We start from the raw sequence: 22,190 nt of genomic DNA, 5'->3' as shown, positions 1-22,190 counted from the left end.
GCTTGTAGAATGTAGCTATTTTTCCTTCTCCCCACTCAGACTGACTGGTGAAGGTAGTATCTGAGAATTCTGAACAGGGTAGTGCAAATTCTAGACCACTTTTGGAACAATGAATGCCATAATTTAAGCATAATTAGCCATTTACAGGCCAAGGATTCCTTCAAAGAGTCAGCAATTGATAATTACAGACAGTAAGTTGACACATGCAGCAGGAATGAAAAATTGCCAGTATAAACTGTCAATTTGTCATGCTTTAAGGATAGTCTTACTCCAGCTATTTTCAACCTCTTTCATCTCATGGTACACTGATAAGGCCAACGGACCTACTAATAGATGACCCTCCCCCACATGTACATGGCATGCCTGCAGACCATTCGAGGCACGCAAATCTGTTGTGGAACACTGGGTGAAAATTGCTGGACTCTGATGTTGGCTCTTTTCCAATGTGAATTTTCTCTCACTACATTGTAATTTAAGTTGCAATTCTGCATTCTGCATAGGCAAATCAGCTCCTCGTGCAGCTTCCAGTAAAATCATTTCCAAGCATGTTGCCTCCATGACTGGTGCACTATGACATGGGTATGCCATTAACTGGGAACAGAGGCACTCCTGTTCCACCCTGGAGCAGGCAGGAGCTCTTCTTGACCCCTTGCACAAGTTACTATTAGTAGGAATAGAACTAAAATGGAATACTTGGGCAAGAATAAGTTCCAGATCTGAAACAGAGAGGACAGGACTCCCATTGATTTTTAAAGAATTCACATCTCTAGATGAAATTCAGGTAACTGTTCAAAATGACAGGATGGCAGAGTAATGCTGTTAAAGTCAGCTGTAGTAGAAACAGAAGTGAAATTCTTAGTTCTACATTTTCTTGCTAATGCACATTTTGTTCATGTTCGAGTATAAACTGATGTGGGTGCTAAAGAACAAGTTTAAATATGAACAGTTTCAGTGAGCGGCAGAAATGCACATATTTTATGAGAAGTTAGTACACCCTTTAGAAAGAAGCGTTATACATTAATTTCAGCTGTGCCTACCTACTGTGTAGCGCATCACCGAGAGCTGCTCATTGCCATCTGTATGTATTGAAACCAAATCTCTCGTTTCAGCATCCAGAACAAACCACCTTTTAAGGAGAAGCAGAAAACAAAAATTCTAATAAAAGAAGTTTCAAATGGAAAAGGATTTCTAAACTAAGATAATTTCAGACCTGCTGCTTCTCAAGTGTGTCCCAATTACTGGTGATGCTGAGGGGGGAAAAAACCTCTTTCACTACTAAAAATGTAATTTATAAAGAAATATATTTATCTGCATATATGGTATACATAGACTTGTGATTCTGAACCTAACACACAGGCTAGTGTATTACTGAAAGAGTGCATGGACAAATAGTGTCGCTTCATATCAAGTTCGGCTGACCCCAAAAAGAAGCTCTAATGCAAACACTGAGCACATAAAACTCGCAGGAACAAATTCTGCCCCATGAGAGCCGGTGAAGTATAGCAACTAAAGAGGTTGAGATGTCAACCACGTATTTCTTAGGTGAGCCACTGCTATCTGAGCATGCACATATACCTTGTCTGTAGACAGTAATGCTGACCTAATTTACCTGATTTTTTTTTAAAGTGTCCTGAGACAACATGAGAAATACTTCAAACACTCAAAAACTACGATACAAAAACAGGAAGTATTCTTTTCTTCTGCATATGGGTTTCTCAATATGGAAGCTCTGCTGAACTTTGGTTCTGGATGTGACCTCAAAAGCAGACGTATCTAATACAGAAAGGCTTCTGAAGCAATGCCAAGCTCTGCTGCATATTTCCTTAAACCTGCAACTTCGTTATGACAGGTCAATAGGGCATTAGATTTGCATCTGCACTGATGAACATTCTCCATGCCACCTCCCTTGAGAAATCTGGTGATATGAAAAGAAATGCACAACTGTACACAAACAGTTCACTGACACCAAGGGCAGAAATTTCAAGTGACCACTGGCTTGCATACAGGTTTTCAGAAAGTGCAGTCCACCAACTTTTGAACTTGTAATCTCAGTGCTCTCAAATCTGTGAGGATTTTGCATTTCTGTTGGCTGGAACAGACTGCTGGGGGAGACAGGAGGTTCAGACCACTTGTTTAAGCTTCCATACTACAGCATATAATGCAAATTGAAAACATGGACAGCAAAACAAAATTTATCTTGACACTGAAAAATCTCTTCATGAGCAAAACTACTCAGAGTTAAGCCCTCTAAAAGAAGTAATCTCTCATTATTTTCAAAAGCCCAAAGTCTTAAAACCAAATATCTGGAAAATGGCCTAGTCCAAATGGCTTAAAACCAATTTGTGGTTAAGGGACCACATGAAAGACATTAAGCATGAAGCAGCTCAGCATACTACCACAGCTTGTGAATATGCTGTGTGCAAAATGGATGGAACCAGTGGAAAAAATGGATGAAATGTTTTCATTGGACAGCAACAGAAACCACTTTTCAATAGTCTCTCTCTCTGTCTCTCTCACACACACACGCACAAATGTAGGTCTCGCCTACAGCCTTCTGTACTGCTGCTGGATGAACAATGAATGTCAGATTGCTGCTTTGGTACTGAGTTACATTCAAACACCTTGTCCCCCCTGCACCACCCTGTCCCCCCTGCACCATTATTACTAGAAATGCTTTCTTCTGCCCTGTGTCCTTTGCCAACAGTAGTTGTAGATTTTTATTTATTCTCAGTCATGAGAAACATACAGCTCCACTGAAAAGTGTACATAACTATTGCTAATACATATAGCAACTGCTAAAGGTGAGCACAAAAAGGGCAAAATGTGAAAGTCTCACATAACTGTGCCTTATAACATTAAAATTTAGACTATAAAAAACAAACTATGCTGGGGAAGGTTAGCCAGTAATTATATTAGCTATTGCTGAATCCATAAGGCTAAAAGCTCTCTCTCTCTCTCTCTCTCTCTCTCTCTCTGTCTGTCTGTCTGTCTGTTCATCCAAACTTTCATTGTCACCACCACCACCCCACACCCTGGTGGAGTGAATGGAATGATGCTGCTTTGGTCCACTATAGGTTGCAAAGCTGATCAACTTTACACCTCAAATGCAAGGTTTATCTTTCCAGCATTTGAAAGAGAGGTCTTCTCAAAAAAGATATTAAGAGACACTCATTTGTATTCAGGGACAAATGACAAAAACAGGGTAGACAGCATTTCATTTCTATATAACAGTATAGGTTCTAAAACAATATGGCAAACAGAAGGAATAGGTGCCAAATCAAACAATTAGTGTATCTTGCCCAGTACTGTCTCACACTGACGGAGCAACAATTCTCCAAGACTATAGCCAGAGAATCTCAGCCCTGCTACCTGTGATCCTTTAACCAGAAATCCCAGTATTGAACCTGGGTTCTATTTCCTGGAGAAGGAGATACGGGTTCTATTCAGAGGTGTCACTAGGATTTACGTCACCCAGTGCAAGAGCTCACTACATCACCCCCAAGATGGACCTCCTCCAATATCAGATCAGACAGAATAAATTACAATATTATACACATCACCTAAATGCAGTGGCACCACTAGGGTTGGTGTTACTCCCTATTTTAATGTATAACAGTACAGGTCACCCAACAGTACAGGTCACCGAACAAAATCAGTAACCAACAAAAAACCAGTGGCCAACTTGTTGACACTCAAACAACTGAATAAGAGTTCTCATATTAGCTCTGATACATGGAAATGAGAGCTGACTCATGCTAACACATTGGTTCCTTGCTATTTCACAACACCTCATTGGCTTCCAGAACAATCAGTCTCATTGGTCAGGTTTGAGTTTAAAAAATCCACTTTTAGTTACAAAAGGCAGTTGTGTTTTATTTTTCCTATCAAAAGCCATAACTTTTGTTAGAATACAGATACTTCTACGAGGTTTGTTTCATTGCATTATGCATTAACTTACTCATTGAATGATATACGATCATATATTTGAAAATACCAAGTTTTTCATAATTTTGGCCACTAGGGGTGTCCCCTCCTGAGGGTGTCACCTGGTGCTGTCTGTAACGCCTAGTGACACTACTGGTTCTACTTCTTCTGCCTCCCTCATTTCTACCTTTCAAGTGTTTACCATCCAGAGAGGTTACAAGACATGGTAACCTATATGCATTATTGTTGCCTTGTTGCTCATGGCTCTTTCCACGCATTGGAATGTCATCCTCAAGAACAATTTCATGGATCAGAGAAGTGACTGTAAATCATTTCCATCATGCGCTGATGAAAATGATTTACAGGCTCTTCTGTGATCCAACATCGTGACATTGTTCTTGAGGAAAGGAACATGGGCAACTTGGGACGCTACATTTCCTTGGAGTAAATTAAGATGCTGGGAGCTAGTGGAGAGTGGTAGCTAAGAGACTGAACTACAAATCAGGAAGTCCCTAGTTTGAATCCCATCCCTACCACAAACTTACTAGGAGGGCTTCTGCAGGCTATGATCTCCCAAACTCAGTCCATCCTCAATATTGATTGCAAATCTGGACTTAGTTTACTTGGTTGTTGTAGGTACTACAACTGGATACATAAGATGCACTTTTGAGTACTCTTAAGTGCTATACAGATGCTAAGCAAATACATTATTCTTGAGTTGTTATTGTTCACAAACTACAGCTTGAGATTCATTATTCGCTAGGGTTCCTTTCAAGAACTCATGTGGATGGCAAAAAAACGCACTATAGCAAAACAACTTAAAAAACAAAGTTTCTTTGGTCTGGTGATTTAAAACAGACTTGCTGAACTTTTGAAATGCACGCAGAGGCAATCAGTCTGTCTACAGGGGATTAGACTTCACTAGGAGGCAGCGAACTCTCCCTTCACCAGGAGCACCAGTGAGGGGGAAAGAACTGAGGAGGTGATAATCGCTGCCATTTAGCCTTCTTTCACATGCTCAGGGGGAAAGGAGGAATGAAGCCTACAGAGAGAATGACTGATGAATTGTCAGCCAGCTGCCCTCTCTGGCATTATTAAAGGACTGTTTTCCTTTAATTTAAAGAGATCCTCTCATCAGCTTGAGATAGAAATCTGTGGATAATTAGGTTATACCTGTAATCACTTGTATGACTGTCTCTCTGTAACAGTAAAAAGCAGTTTTTTAAACTGTGATTTTAAAGGGGTACATTTTTTCCCTTCTCCAGGGATTAGCACATTCCTTCTCATTTGCAGTGGGTCATTTGTGTTGAATCAAATCCATGTATAAAAAATCCGTGTATAACAAGGCTGAACCTGTATTACTGTTGTTGGTTTGGTTTGTGTGTTGCCCCAAATATTTTCTAATGAAGTGGGTAGGATGAAAAAAAGATAATAGGTTAATACCAGCAAATTAATAGTTCATTACAACAATCTGCTAATAATTTCGGGACCTGGTTAGCCCTTTTATTGCTTAAAAAGCTCCAGCTACATGTTTGGCACTACCAAGTCTGAAACAAACCATACACAAGAGTCCTATTTTTTTTTTAAAAAAGGAAACTGCTGGAATGCTCTCATCTATACACACAGATGCCCTACCTATATGCATAGATGGAGGCTGTGAATAGAAAACACGTCTCCATGAAATAAATATCCTGTATAGTCAAATCAGTGGTTCAGATGCAGACTACAATGGAGGTTTATTACTACAGCTAGGTTTCACTATGGGAAAGATACATTCCTTGAAGATCTGTCATTTCCAAATGAAAATGTATGCAGCAAGCAGATGGTAAAACTCAGCCTGTAAAATAGTAGCAGACTGCTAAATGCTAAGCTTGGCTGCAAACTGAACAGTCATACTTCAGACTGGTGGGAGAGCACAAAACACTGTAATCCCCTCAGTAAAGTACAATCACAGGTCTTGCTTGTTCCCCCCCCCCCCCCAAGGATCTCTTGCACTTGGCCCTGTAGGTTTCATGAATCAATTGCTAAGGAGATGGTTGATGACAATTTGAATGTAGAGCAAGAGCAAACAGCGTTTGGAGCAAAGGTAGTGGATGCTCTCACCCCACAGAAGAACAATTTAAAGTCTTCTATCTCTTCACAAAATCACCTGCAGAAAAGGGTCTTTAGCATCATGGGAGTCCTGTTGATTACATTAAGAATTATAATTTAATTTAATACAATTAAATAAAAACAAAAAAAAATATGAGTGGGTAAGATGTCTATCTGGAATGTATCAGTTCTGTCCTAGTTGCATGTTGGTAATTTCCACTGGCTTCTAGAAAATAAGAAACTATTTGTTATATTTTTGTGTTTTTTCCTTTAAAAAAAATCACATCTCCATTTCCCCCCATCATGCACTAGGTTACATATATTACTGTAGGGGAAAGGAGACAATGTTAGGGCACACACAGCACCACATCATCACGCAGAAAAGGACAATGTCAGGAATAACACTATTTGTCTTTTTCACCTAACAGTACAAAACATTTACCTTCCTGAGTGTGTTCCTATTGCTACCACTGTTCCACTTGGATGGAAGTCAGCACAGTGTCCTGTTTCCTGAAAGACACATGTTGATCCTATGATTTAGGATGAAATCTAGTAAAGTTCACACATAAATACATAGTGAATTATATACAAAACGACTGGGGGAAAAATTGGAATAAGCTAAGATAGTTGCTTATGAAGCAACATGCCAGTAACTATTACAATATTAATCTCCAGCACAGTAACCTTGGAGAGGAACTATCAACAACAGCAATATTTCTATCATAATATAGCTATTTGTTTTTACTTCCTGCCCTCCGCCCTCCAGTTTTATGGACAACTCAACTGCATATACAGGACATCTCAAGAAAATGCACACACACTTTATAGTGTCAAATATATTATGCTGTAATTCACACATATACTGCATATGGTGTACATAGAAGCAGTTGCTTAACCCAGTTCATTTATTCGTTCGTTAATGAATTAGACCAAGAACTTGCTATGACTCCCATTGATGTCTATAACACAGCAGCCATGGTTGACTCAGGGCTCAGTCATAACCCCCGGTTAGGCCAGTGCAAGTCCCTTATGTTGGCCTGGGAATGTTGCAAACGTGCTGAAAGGCACATCTACGACAACTCAGGAGCCAGAGGGCTAGGGCATGTCAGAGGCCAGATTCAACCTCTGCAGCACTGGTGGAAGGGAAGGCTGGTGTGGGGGTTTGGGGAGGGCAGGGAGGCAGTCGGAATGGGGGCAATACAGGGCAGGAGGGGAAGGCTGGGCCTGGGAGGGGTGTGGTGCCAGGACCCGGCACTTAGGCTGGATCCTAACCCCCATCCCATGCATCCCAGCCTTACACCAGCCTGCTCAGATCTCCGCCATCTATTTCAGTGGTGCAGATCCATGATTCCCCCGTACTCCAAGTTATGCCACAGCCAGCCTCAATCCTGCACTGGATACAGTGAAGGTCAGCTGGCCTGTTCCAGTGCGAGTTAGGATTGGGCTGTCGGGTATCTGTGGACATCAACTATGTGTTTGCTGGGATGGTTCCACACATCTCTTCAATTGCTCTTCAACTGCCAGTTTTCTACAAGGAAATATGTATGAAGTAGAGCTAACTAAAAATGTGTGTACTATTTTTTTTTTTTTAGACATTCTGTATACTTGCTCCAAACCAAATTTTGGAACCATACTCCATATCTGAGATCTGTGCAACACAAGGTTTGTAACTAGCTGGCTGGTTCCTTCACTAAGTAGATTAGATAAGCATGAAGAAGAAACCAGTACTGTAGTGATCACCAACAAGAGCATTTTACATGTTATACTTTCCCATTGATCTTACCATCAAACAAAACTGATTTCCAAAATACTGCCAACTCAACTGCTGTCCCTTATTAACTGTAATTAGAATCAGCTGTAAATTTGCACATAAGCAAAGTACTGCTGCTGCTTGCCGGCAAACAGAAAAGCACATAGCTTCTGTCCGTTCTCAAGTAACCAATGGGAAAGCCTTTTGTAAAAAAGTACAGAAGACTCCACTGGTAATGGCCAATGTTTTTACAGAAAAAACTGAAACATACATCTAGCAGCCTGGTCCATTCTAATGTGTGGTCCACTGAGTTCCACATACAAACTTGCCGATCTTGAGCACACGTTAAGAACAGGTCTTTGAACGGATGTGTTCCCAGGCCCCAAAGTTCATCAGTGTGACCCTGTGTGAATGAACAAACAAAAATAAACCAACCTGTGATGATAACAAACCAAATCTCTACAGCTTGCCTCAAGGAAGAAAACAAGCTCACCTGCACTTCCACTTGGAAACCATCATTAAATGTTCCCCGCAAAATAAAGTTCCGCGAAGTACCAAGTAGAAACTGATCTGCTTTGCCTTCTGCCACTGCTCTGATCGTTCCATATTGATCTGGAACCTAAAAGTGGTCACAATCCCATTAAGTCTATATTACAGAATACAAGAATCAGAGAAATTGTCATTGGCTCTTATAGTCTGCTTTAAAACTGTAAGCAGTTTTCAACCACTTTAAAACAATTTACGTGTTTATTTTGCATTTTTCACATTTGTATTTCCCCTTCTTTCAAGAGCTAGAAAGAGCCAAATGGAGTTATCCTATTTTAATAGACATGGGATGCAAGATGAGGCTAAGAACTAGCAACTTGCTCATGACCGCCCAGAGTGCTTCTCCTAGCTGAATGGAGATTTGGATCTGGGTCTAAATTCTCACTTGACTATTTGAAATCCAGCATACTATCCAACACCGCGGTGGCCCTCAAACATTGACACTCAATAAAGTGAGTAAGCTGTAAATAAGGAACAAACTAAACCAGTAATTCCCAAACTTTTTTGACTGGCGGTTTCTTTAAGCTACTGGGCCACTGGCCGTGGTTCCCCAGTAGGGCTACAATTCGACACATTATATAGGGTGGAGGGGCTTTTCTCAAGGATTCTGCTGCTTCCCTGGCTGGTTTCCACAGCCCCCTGGGGAGCTATGGATCACAGTGTGGGAACTACTGAGCAATACAATCATACTGATACATGATGAAGGTCACTAGTTATGACACTAGCTGCACTGACCATGGTTCAGCACTGCAAACATGAACAGCTATGTGTTAGGAATCACACTCCATCCTCCAATGAAGAGTGTAGCTTTAGAACCAAGCTTGCAGAAAGCCAAAAGTCTTCTTCAGACATTCCCTCCTATTCATGGCTGGAACATTCAGGGATTCAATCACAGGAAGAAAATCTCCCTGCATTTAGCACTGCTTCTATATACAAACACATGAATGAGAGGTAGGGAAGCGATCACATACTTCCACAGTCCATCAACAGAGGTTGTGCCCCTGATAATCCCATCACATGTTCACTGTGCATACGACCATGAATGCCTGAACAGAGCTAGTTTGTCATTTCATCAACCTGGCAGACCAATTTGAGGAAACCACAAGATCAAACCATGGTTTTCTGGGTTTTGAATAAAATGGCAAACCAGGATCAGAGGCTTCTAACTGCAGGACAAAAGGAATGGAGGAACAATGGTGCACAAGATGTCAAGGATTTGGCTGCACATGGACATAATATCATCCACCATTTAGTGTTAACATTTACCAACTGTGTGCACAACTTCTTGTTCTCTTACATTATTGCAGCCCAATTAAATTCTATAGACCCTACAACAGCTTCAAGAATTTTTCAAAGTGGATGATGCAAGTATAATTCAAGGACATACCTTGCAGGTGCTATGCAGAATGTGTCAGTGTATGAAGTTTTTAGTTCTCCCAACAGAGTAACAGAATGATGGCTTAAGTACAAGAATGTTAAAAGTGTTTCTCAATGCTGGAAGTATAGCTTCAGTAGGAAAAAGGGTTGCATTTATGAGAATCTTTCACATGTTTGCAACTCTGAAACATTTTTGATCCCTTGTGCCTGAAGCCAAGCAGCCCTATAAAAAGATTATTTTAAATAATCGGGTTCATGAATAGTATTTTAAGAATTCTCTCTTAAGACTATGTCTTTTCCAAAATATGGCTTTTGTGTGAGCTAATATCCGGGCAGATGCCAGATAGATAAATCCAATTGTTATTAACTACTATATTTTATTCAAAAAACTGGCTGGATTTTTCATCATCAAATAATGATTTTAAACAGAGCGCATGGCACGTTAACAAAGAGAATAAGGAGATGATAATCTACAAAACGCAACTTAGTGTTTACTGAGCATGAGGGTGATTTATATCCAGTTGGCATCTACTAGTCAACTGTATTAGTTTCAAAATAGTTTGTAAAAGACATTTCCTCTACTTCACAGCGATATTTAACTTCTCCACAAGCTGTGTTGCGATAAGCTGATTCAGTATATTTTGACAGAAAATAAGAGTCATTTAATTTAGTCAAGAAATGATTGACAGCCATTGCGTGTAGGACAGAAGTGTGCACGATGCAAATCCCTGCACAGCTACGCTATTTATGAACCAAGCCACAAACAAGACTTTGAAGGTGCCTTTTTAGTCTTGCTGCTGAAATAAGTCACTGTTGTTCCCACTTGACGAGTGGTGAAATGAATGACGAAAATGCAATAAAGAGAGAAAGTATCAATGAAACTATGACATTCAAAATTTTAGTGTTGGAAAAAGAGAAGTGCCACAACTGCTGCTTGCTTGCATTCCTACCATATTGGCCTTACCTACCTCTATTTCCCTTTCTGGGTTCAAGTCATGATCCCACAAAATGATTTTTCTGTCCTTCCCACCGCCAGTGAGCAGCATCCCATTCCTCATTTGGCAGAGCGTGAACACGCTGCCATCGTGAGCTTTGATTTGCCTGCTTATTTGATACACACCTGTGGTAATGACAGAAGCCATACAGAGTCGTTGAGGTGTTTCTGCAACTTTCACACAACATCAGACCTGTACATAAAATTGTCCATTTATTCCTACTCTCTGCTCCCTCTAAGCAGTTACCAATCCACAAAAGGACCTGCGCTCTTATTTCAAGAAATACCTCAATTTATTCAGGAGTCTTTGGTGAAGGACTCTGTCTAAAAGTTTTTTTTAACTCCAGGTAGACAATGTGAACTGGACTGCATCTATCCACATGCCTGTTGGCACTCTCAAAGAACACCAGAAGGTCAAGTGAGGCAGGATTTACCTCTGCAGAAACCATGCTGATTTCTGTACCTTTTGTATAAAATATACTGCTATGAAACACTGCTCCTGAATCTCAAATGGCAGTAGCAAAGTTTGCTGTCATGTTATTACAAGTTGCCTGCTTGGCACCTCACTAATGATAGCTTGAATAACCCTAGTGAGGCACAAATGGTCTAGGGCAGTGGCGGCTAACCTATGGCACACGTGCCAGAGAGGGCACTCAGAACCCTCTCTGTGGGCACGCGCGCCGTCGCCCCAGATGCCAGGTGCGAGCCTAGGCTCTCGCGTCTGGGATGAGGCCAAGGGGGGAAAGGAATGGACAGCAGGGGGAAGGGGTAGATAGGGGGGCTGACATCCAAGACCCAGGCGTGCTCCCAAGGTGCCCCATCTAGCCAGGCCACCCAGGGAGGAGGAAAGCTGAGAGGCTCTGTGAGGGCACATTTCTGACATCACCCCCCCTCTGCTCAGCAGCCCAATGGGAGCGCTTCCTCCTCCTCTGTCTGGGCTAAGGCGGGCAGTTCACATGCGGCGGCATGTGGGCGGGCACAGCGAAGCTGCTGTTGTGGGCTTTCGGGCACCAGCCCTGCAGCTGGTGCTGGTCCTTACTTACTAAGAAGTAAGTCTCATTAAAGTCATTGGGTCTTGCTCCCAGGAAAGTGTGGCTAGGATGACAGCCTTGGAGCCCGCTTTGTGCATGTCTACTCAGGAGTCAGTCCCGTTATAGTCAATGGGGCCTGCTCCCAGGACAGCATGGCTAGGATGACAGCCTTGGAGCCTGCTCCTGTGCATGTCTACTCAGAAGTAAGCGCCATTACAGTGGATGAGGCTTACTCCCAAGAAAGAGTGGCTGGCACTGCAGCCTTGGAGCCTGCTCCTGTGCATGTCTACTCAGAAGTAAGCCCCATTACAGTGTGCGTGTCTACTCAGAAGTAAGTCCCATTACAGTGGATAAGGCTTACTCCCAAGAAAGGGTGGCTGGCTCTGCAGTCTTGGAGCCCGCTCCTGTGCATGTCTACTCAGAAGTAAACCCCATTAGAGTCGATGAATTTTACTCCTAGGAAAGTGTGGCTGGGATTGCAGCCTCAGAGCCCACTTCTGTGGGTGGGGCTTTTTCAAAAAAAAAAATTTGCTTGTTTGAGAAAATGAGCAGTGGCAAGGCCTTGCAGCCACCCGCTCCCTGCCAATATTTCTTTACCCAGCATGTAATTAGTCTGTGGAACTCTTTGCCACAGGAAGCAGTGATGACAACTTGCATAGATGCCTTTAAGAAGGGATTGGACAAATTTCTAGAGGGAAAGTTCCTTACGGGTTACAAGTAACAGTAGGTAAAAGAAATTAATGTAGGAGTTGTTTTTTCTAAACTAAAATCTCAGTATTCAGGTTAAATTGCTGTGTTGGCACTTTGTGATAAATAAGTGAGTTTTGGGTTGCCGTTTGGGTACTCGGTCTCTAAAAGTTTCGCCATCACTGGTCTAGGGTGATACAAGGAGCTTAAGACACATGTCACCTGGAAGTATAGGCTGTTATCAAAAGAATTTGAGTGTTTTTGCAAATTTTTGTTACAGATATGGCTACTGCCAGCATCTCAGTTATTTTAGGTGTCATACATTAAGTCTAGACTGGAGGAAATGTTGAAAATGCAAAGTTTTGTTAGGTCTGCAGAACACTGCAAGATAACTTGAGCAACAGATGTGAAAACTATTATTTTAAAACTCTGATTCCTTCAATCTGGGCACTTGAGAAAGGCAGCCAACTCATTTAGAGCACTGAATTGCAAGCTGCTGCTACTTTCTATAGAATCCTTAGGGAGATGTAAGAAAACACTTTGAGGTCTCAGATCCAGGCACAGTTGTAATCTATACACCACACCATCTCTCATCTCTTGCTTTGGTACCCGTTATGCATTTTCAGTTAGGTTTCACTCAGGAGCTGGTTATACTGAATCTGCTGTTTTACTGGATGCATTTGTTTTACATACTGTGTTTGTTACTCAGCAGAATAACCAGGCTGCATATGTGTCCCCCGAGGTCACTTGTAAGGTTTCCAGCAATATCTTACAATACTCAGAAGGCAGTTTATTCTCATCTTTAGATAATTTAGTATTTTCAGTTTCAATAATTTGCTACTGCCACCAATAAACAAACAAATCCTTAGCCTGAAGATTACTCCACAAACGACCAGCTTGAAATGGACAGGATCTCTGACTGACTGAAGAGACAGAGCAAGTTTTAAGAACATCCTTATACAATAACCCTGAATTGCATTAAATATCTTAACCTTTATAAATCCCACAGTTAAGCAGTGAATTGAATTACTGGTGTGAAGGCTTTTCACATAACAATGTGCCCAAATATTTAATTAGAAAACCTTAAAGAATAACATTAGTTCAGCTGGCTGCTACCATGAACATTTTTGTTAATCTTCAGGATTAATATTTCAAGGGCAGATGCCATTAGGTGCAAACCGCCATCTATTCTAGGATTCAAAACATAAAGCAAATGTGCGTCCAGCTTCAATGCTCTCACAAACACGCAAGTCAAGTACAAGAGGTCAAGTTAACAGGCTTTTCCTAAGGAGCAATTTCCTTCACTTCTAGATCTATCCCCCACAAACAAAATGAGTTCAACAACATATACCAACTATAAAAAAGCCCAACTCAGAGTACTGTATCTCTCTAAAATAATTATTTTAATAAAATAAAAATGTAATTTAAAAAATTGATTGTACCTTTGCTAGTATAATAACCTATCCAAAGCAAATAGTTTTCTACTTTAGCTGTGATAATGCTTCGTTTTGTAACGAAAATTTGAATGTGTTAATTATTCAAATTTTCGTTACAAAACGAAGTATTATCACAGCTAAAGTAGAAAACTATTTGCTTTGGATAGGTTAATATACTAGCAAAGGTACAATCAATTTTTTAAATTACATTTTTATTTTATTCTTTTCTTTAGTTGAGAAAATGTGCTTAAAATATATATTTGAAGTTTAAACGTCCTGACACAATGTCCCCTCACCCCCCCCCCCGGCACGAGCATTTAAGCCCTAGCATTTTAATCAGTTGCCAAAGAAAATAATTATCCTTGGATTAAAGAGTGACCTTAGGGCTCAGCAGTGCCAGACCTGCATATTTCTGGTTGCAAATAATTTCTTCTTTAAAATTGAAACAAAATGCTTGCCCTATAAAGTATGCTTAACTTAACAGTCAGAAAATTAACATTAAGACATCCTTTAATACCAAGACTTTATGCCTAGCCAGATTAAGAACTAAAATTCCATGTTCCGTTTTTCTTTACATGTTCATGTGTGTGCCTCAATGCTACATTAAACAATATTCCATCTCTGACACCACCGTAGTTATAAGGTTTGCATTGCTCATGTGTATTTCTTCATATGCTCCAACTTAGCCACTTCTCAGCTGAAGAAGCAAGCCTGTTCTTGGATACTAACAACATACATCTGGTTGTCTGTACATGCTGCCTGTATGACTTCAGACAACCAGTTATTTCTCATTAGCTCCTAAGCAAAGAGAATCAACCTCATAACACGCATGCATGAAGCCAATAGTTGCACTCTAAATTTGGTTAAAATTACTGCTGACGATCTTGAACAGAAAGTTTGTCGATGTTTGAGGAACTTTCATTTTTGAAGAAAATGAGTGGTTAATCCTTATTATTCATTGTGGGTTTTAAAATATTTTATTTATATAGCACCATAAACATGGCCCCAAGAAGCTTGTATAATACAGGATCATGTTGATTACTTCCCTAATAAGTCACATCCCCAAATGAGTAATGAGCAGGGATAAAACTATAGTCTGCTGAAAATATTTTCCAAGTTCCTCATGGATCAGTACAGCACCCTGAGCGCATATAGTATTTGCGGACAACAACTCATGAACACCATTTTTAAGACAATTCTTCCATGTTTTATAAACTTGTAAATCTATTTTGAGAATTTTTAAAATATTTATAAAAGAAATCAGTAAACTAGCATAATATTTGCTGTACCTTTGGATCCTTTCCCTGGTGTGGCTTCTACAGTAGTTTTGCTCCATATAAGCAGTATCCCACCTGAGTCACCGGTGAGAACTTCTCCATTTCCCAAAAATGCTAAACACTGAACAAATTTTGGTTTTTCATATTTCTAAAGGAGGAACAAGAAAATGCATTTAAAGTACAAAGGTGCACATGCAAGTAGACAAGCAAATGTGACAGTGTGCAAAATCTGAACAATTTAGAACTCTTAATTCCCAATATTCTCCCATTTTAAATTATGTGCTAGTCCACATATTTGACAGCTCCCAAACAAGTGCTTACAAAACGTGGGGAGATGCTGATGCATCCGAACTTGTAGATCCAGCTGTGGCCATTTTTGATGCAACAGTAGTTTCTGATATGGAAAAACTGATATGGAAAAACAGGCATGCCCCTTACACGTTCAAAACCTCCACTGAACAATAAGAGCAGGTAATCTTCTCTGTGGAACTGTGGACTGCCCCAAATATATATTTCTCTTTATCACATGTATCAAGAGAGTAACTAAATGACAGACATGCATGTAATGCAGTCCCCATAGTCTCTTTCTGGAAAGAACAGTAGCTTTGGAAGGGGGAGATTTTGGAAAAGGTGAGGATGCCTAACTCAGTCCCTACCATGTGTTCTTCTACTTCGAAACCCCAGTATTTTTCTCTATGTGGGATTCCCAAAGTGCATTTCAGAAGGAAAAGGTGCATTTGGAAGAAAAGCAGCTGGAATCATTTGAAAGGAAAGCAGCTGGGGATGGAGCACAATTCTGGAGTGGAAAAATAGCCTGTAGCAACAGTATTAACAAGGGTTGCATGATTGGGGACCCCAATGCTATCTTAGATCTGCCACTGTCACAGTGAACTGAAAAGCAAAAGCTGTTCACTATGCGCAGTTGTGTGATGTTTGCAAACCTGGAAATGCAGTACTTCTGGTTTTATTGAAAGAGACCAAGTGAACTGAGAAGCTCTGCTTTGATCATGTAGTCCCTTTAATAAAAAAAACCAGAAGTCCTGTTTGGGTTTGGAAAAATCACACTGCAGAGCACAGCAAGGAAGTGGACCTACTTCTCGCTCAAGCAGAGGATCAATGAGGACCATAGACTCATGTTCATGGTGGGCTGGAATGAGACTGCAGCAGACTCTGGGTGAAGGAAATCCTGAGTCTGTTGCCTGGCAATCATCCATCACTAATGTAAGCCGCACCAGTTTGCCTCAAGGCTGGACTGCCCATGAGGGTTTAGCAACATTCTTCATCCCTGTACTGAAATAAAAAAATAAGTAATAAATAACTCAATCCTTCAGGTGCTTTCTTTATTTTAAAAAAAAGTGGCTATGGGGGCTTTACATGCATCTCTGTGTAACATGTAGTTAGGCCTTACCCAGTATCTATTACACAAACCATTAAGGAGAATGGCCCTTCAACCTCACTGAAAAGCCTATGAAATCATTAATTTGATCATTTTAAAATAAAATCTAGCCTATGGCACTAAAAACTTTACTAAAGTACAATGTTCCTTACACCAAATATTCCTTGCTTCCTTGCTAAAGAATTGCCATTCCAGGTCCAGAAAAAGATATGAGATTTGCCAGATGTTATTATTGTATCTTTATCAGTTGGATGGAATGCTACAGCAAGCACAACTTCATTTGTAGTCTGTGGAAACAAAAAAAAAATTGAAAATTTTATCATGAATACTGTTCAGACAGATGAAGATTTACCATTATGTATGAAATATGTTGTCCGAGCTCCATTTTTATCACAATTAATATAAAAGGCACATTTAAAAATTCCACATTTTATAATTATTTACACAGTATAAACTGAGAGTTCACAGTTTAATGTTCATGGGAAGTAAATATATTTAAGAATTTAAATGCTTCTAAAGTATTGAGGCTCTCAAACATCTGAAGTTTATTGTACATGGCTCTTATGTTAAGCAAGTTTGGCTACCCCTGTGAGACAGCGAGAGCACACATATACTGTCATACAGACTGAATAAGAAAACCACATATATTAGACAAGAGTTGCATCCCAACGCTCACCATGTAAGAATTCTGTATGAAGGCACTTATCTGGCAGCCCAGTTCACTTGTGAACTCATATCTGCCACAGGAGACCCGTGATGCATGGTAGACTACTTCAGAGGTTTACAGCTTATATGCAGCAAAATGCACATGATAGTTCAACCTATATGAGAATGCGCACACATCCAGATTTTCATGCCACTAAAATCGGCTTGCCAGACACTACCACATCTGAATTTCAATCAGCCATGTTATTCAACTTCATTCAATTCACTCTTGTGCACACTAGGGCAGCAAATCTTCAGGAAAACCCCCTACTAGGACAATACTCAAGGTAGTTTCTCATGTTGTTTTTATACATCCTGGTCTGTACTCCCATATATACATATATGTACTCCCATCACTGCATATATGACAGGTCTGTATGCCAGGATAGACCCTTAGTTTAAAGTAGCAGCTTTTCAATCTTTGCATTGCTTTATTCATAAAGAAAAGTTCCAATACAGTTTTATTATGCATTAAGTGATTATGTACCCAGTCCTGAAAATGCAATAAAAATAAGAGTGACAGGAAGAAAAACAGATTATTTTTTATGTTCAATTTCTAGACAGGCGTGAAGAATTCTTAAGTACTGGATAACGAATGATGAGCAAGCCAATCAAAATACTCCTGGCTCAAGTTTACTCAACTTCTGCAAAATCTGATTTTCATTGACACACAAAGGGGAAAATGTATATAATTTAGTGCATGCATGCTATATGTCAAAAAAAAAAATGAGAATTGGGTTGTATGCCTTACTAAGGAAGTACTTGGAAGGATAGTATATTTTCAAAGTTCCCTCAATTAAAAATCTTCTGCCATATTATCTTCTGTCTTTGAAAGATATTGGTGCCCAGCAAATTGATTTTAATTTCATGTAAAACTGGATGTGTGTATTCTCACATGTGCTGAAAGCTCATGTATTTTGCTTACATGTATCTTGTATTTAAATTTACGTTTCCTATGTCTGCCTTGGAAGAACGTTCAAAGTGTTCTACTATCTTGTCTCCATGTCAAGAAGCAAAGAACAGTAATCTCAGATAACAAGAGTCCTTTACCACAACAATTCATGTCTACACAACCACTTTGCATACACAGAAATACGCTGCACTTTCATTGGGTTGGGGATCAAAGTATGGATGGAAGTCTAAAATTGACAAATGTCAAAACATAGCCTAATTTAACTTTCAAATTTATTCTGGCCAGTGAGAAACGAATAAATAACTATGTAACACATGCAAATGGATTAAATCTAAATTAACAGAAATAAAAGAAAAATAAACATAAGAACCAGTATATGTCATGGAAGGTTGGATGAAAAGAGGCAAGCATGCGGAAGCAAAGTCAAGGGATGTCTGTAATTTAAAGATGAAGATTTTTCTATTACCTTTATCTCTGCTACTTTCAATTTCTTCTGCCAGTCCCACACAGTTAGCATGTGCTCATTAGAATCATCAATCACACACAAATGTGTACCTGAATCCTTCAAGAAAAAAAAAGCAACAATAACACATAAAGTGATGTGAGACAGTATGTCAATGAAAGGCAAATTTACAAATAAAAAGTGATATTCTTTCCCCTGATACCCGGATAACATTCTAACCTAGGATACTGACAAAAATATTTGGTGTTGAATATTTACAACCATAATTAATGTATATTTAAGGGTTAGTCCAGGTTCAGGAGTAAGTCTTGACTCATGCATTCTCTCTCACTACATTGGCCCAATGATGACGGTCTTAAAAGAACACTGTATACAAGTGGTATTCCATCTGACCAGCTTGATTTTATATACCAGGTCATCAGGCACTAAACAGCAAAGTTAGTACACCAGAGAAATGCCTGCCTGCCCAGGCCAGAGATCATTGATGGGATATAACTAAGTTTGCAGGTAAACAATTCCACCGATACATATAGGTTCTGCAAATAAGCAATTCCATTGAAGTTTTCTGTGTGTGTCCTGCATGAGACTTAGTTAAGGTCTGATTTGGCCTGATTAAGCAAGATTTGCTTATGTTCTTATATGTTCTCATGTCTTGCTGAATAGGCGTAGGACAATTAAGGTGCTCAGAAAAGGTGGAAACAGCTGACCACAACATAAAAATCAGTCAACTGCCAAAGATTCTCTTCTGTCTTTGTCTAGATTACTGTCAACCAGCACATATACCTGAGTACACTGAGATTTGCTCTGCTCAAGGTGCAGGATTTACTGTAATATAGGCACATATTCAGAAAGTGCTGAAGGAGACAATAAAGATTATTGAAATAAATCAATGTAAGCTGATAAGCACTATAGCTTTCAAAATGATTTAAAACTTCCACTACCCTCAACTTAATAAAACAAGTGATTACACTGCAAATGCTGCCGGCTATGGCCAAGTGAGGTAATGAGAACAGACAGGCATTATTCAAAGACATAGAAATTCTGAAATGGGAAGTGCAAAGCATGGATTTATTATTTCCTGTTGCAGGACAGAATTCAAGCCCAACATCACAGAGAAAACTAACCCTTTTGTCAGAACTTGAGTTTTCTTGAACTCCTTACAAGAAACAAATATTTCAACATGCACTGGGAAAAAAATTCATTATCATTTTCATTTCTTTTCTAGGCATTTCTTGCAAATGTTGTGTGTTCTTTTAAGAGTTAACTTTCTGTTCTCTCATTAGTGCTGCAATAAAGCATTAACTACTCCCTAGAGAGTCAAAATCTAGAAGAGCTTGCATGTTTGAACCCATCATTCTCACTACAGTTAATTGCTGGAGTTGCTGTTTATAGGAACTGGCTGAGCAATAACTGATATTTAGAATGGAGTACCCCAACTCCTTTGCTACTGGCACTTGGGAATCACTTTGCACCAAGTGCTGATTCAGGACACAGTGCTCTTGCGCGAGAGCTGGTTGGCCGAGCTACTATGCCAAAAGCCACTGTAGCTAAATAGAGCTCATGGAGGTCAGCTTTGTTCCCTCTGGTTCAGCTTTCAATAATAATAATAATAATAATAATAATAATAATAATAATAATAAAAATAATAATGCAAATAAACTGTTTGCAAGAACACGTGCGATGGAATGGGAGTTACTTTCGCAAGATTTTTCATTAATTGCACAAAATCACCTACATAAGAACAACAACAGAGCGGAAAAGGTACTCACTCCACCTTTCAGTGCATGCGTAGTTTAAGGGCATCATCTTTTGGACAGAGGAGAAGGGCAATAGCAGTTTCCTGGCTAAAGCCCAAGAAGAATTTTCCAAAGCTAGCTAGCAGGCACAGATTACATAGGTGTAACTGCAGGAGATTATGAGAAAGAACATAACCTTCCATAGTGGGACTGGAAGAGGCAGCAGAGCTGGAGCAGGACCTGAACTACTGAGCTGCTGTTAGATGGTTTTGCAAAAAAGGTTGGCACAAGCCATCCTATGAACCCTCATGGCAATTTGTATTTGCATTATCTTAAGCCTATAGATATAATTTAATATTGGTGGTTGTTTGGCCAGCAAAATACATAAAAATCAACAGGTCTTTGTTTCAGCTTTATGCACAACTGCACAAAGGCAGCAACTGTTACCCTGCACATGCCTGATTTCGTCTGATCTCAGAAGCTAAGCAAAGTCAGGCCTGGTTAGTACTTGGATGGGAGACCGCCTGGAATACCGGGTGCAGTTGGCTTATACCACAGTCTTTCGATACTGAAGGTTGCCAACCAACCATTATTAAAGGAGAATGCAATCTTTCCTTACCACTTTTGAAAAGTCCAGACATCCCACTCCACGCTCAAAAGTCCCAAGGCCAATAATCTGCAGAGTTGCCAGGCTCACAGAGTCCCACACTCTGACATGGGGCTGCAAAAGCTAAGAAATTAATGAGAGAAATTGTTAACTAATGCACAGTTGTAAAAGCATCGCATGCAGGAATCATCTTACATTAAACAGAGTTTGCTCTCATGGGGAAAATACATGTATACATACATACTTCAGTTTTGCAGAAGTGAACACCAAACATCAACTCGTAAATATTAACTGAAGTGTACAGAAGTATCAATAATGGCACTTCAGTACCTTGTATTGCATTTGAACTTTCTACAGATCCTGGTTATATTTGCATTCACTTCCACCAGCATAATGAAATTCTTTTTAAAAAAATTAAAAATTAAAGGAGAGTGGAATGTGGGAGTGGAGGGGTATTTTGGGTGAGTAGTTCTGGCCTAGAAGGCAGCGGGAATGGTGAAGGGCCCTCCACCACAGCGTAACCCCATCCTGAGCCTGTAATCCATACTCAGGGCTACTTGGTTCTGTGCCAGTGACTGAGACGGTGTGGATTCGAATAGACTCAGACTGGCAGGGCTCTATATGGGGTAGGGGACTAATGTTCCCTTACCCTGAGAAGATCTCTGGCTGCCTGTATGCCCGTGCGTGATACAGCGGCAGCCGTTTCAGCACTGCTGTATCGCACTGCAGGCATCCTGGGTAGGATTGGGCTGTTAGAGTATTTGGTACCGGTGGTACCATTATGTTCTTAAATCTCTATTTTCTGATTTTTCTCTGTAAACCGCTTTGTGAACTTTTAGTTGAAAAGCGGTATATAAATACTGTTGATTGATTGTTGATTGATTCTACTTATTGCTAGTTGAGCAATATTTTCAAACACGACTCCAGAGAATCATGAGATTTCTTGGAAGCTCATTAGAGACAGTTCACCAGTAACAGCAGACACGTTTCCTTGACAAAAGGGGGGGGTGACCACAGTAAATGTAATCTTAGCCCATCAAATGAGCTTTCACCCATCAATTAAACTGCATAAAATTTCATTATGCTGAAAACAAGGGTTCTGAAGAAAAAAGCTCGCTTTCATTGTTTTAGAGGAGTCATGTATATGTCACAGCAGCTGACAGCAGCAGGCATTCCTTTTTAGATGAGAAAGGGAGAACTTCTCTTTCTAAGGTAATGACTGTCATTGACAGTTGTTAAAAGTAAACATTTTCATTT

The 22,190-nt window shown here is 40.0% G+C and overlaps 1 protein-coding gene across 2 annotated transcripts in view; it reads right to left on the bottom strand.

Annotated features, from left to right (window-relative positions):
- The window catches only part of EML4 (EMAP like 4), a 92,570-nt gene that overhangs the window by 17,754 nt on the left and 52,626 nt on the right, over positions 1 to 22,190 (bottom strand). For both annotated transcript variants that reach the window (XM_066623342.1, XM_066623333.1), the window contains 9 exons: positions 20,946 to 21,056; positions 18,594 to 18,689; positions 16,662 to 16,796; positions 15,126 to 15,261; positions 10,657 to 10,808; positions 8,259 to 8,384; positions 8,037 to 8,168; positions 6,458 to 6,525; positions 1,038 to 1,126 (listed from right to left, as the gene is read on the bottom strand). In XM_066623342.1, the coding sequence (XP_066479439.1) occupies positions 1,038 to 1,126; positions 6,458 to 6,525; positions 8,037 to 8,168; positions 8,259 to 8,384; positions 10,657 to 10,808; positions 15,126 to 15,261; positions 16,662 to 16,796; positions 18,594 to 18,689; positions 20,946 to 21,056 (1,045 nt within the window). The remainder of the gene's footprint in view (positions 1 to 1,037; positions 1,127 to 6,457; positions 6,526 to 8,036; positions 8,169 to 8,258; positions 8,385 to 10,656; positions 10,809 to 15,125; positions 15,262 to 16,661; positions 16,797 to 18,593; positions 18,690 to 20,945; positions 21,057 to 22,190) is intronic.

Source organism: Tiliqua scincoides, chromosome 1 (assembly GCF_035046505.1).
Source record: "Tiliqua scincoides isolate rTilSci1 chromosome 1, rTilSci1.hap2, whole genome shotgun sequence".
NCBI lineage: Eukaryota > Metazoa > Chordata > Lepidosauria > Squamata > Scincidae > Tiliqua > Tiliqua scincoides.
This window is presented reverse-complemented; position numbering and strand designations above follow the sequence as displayed.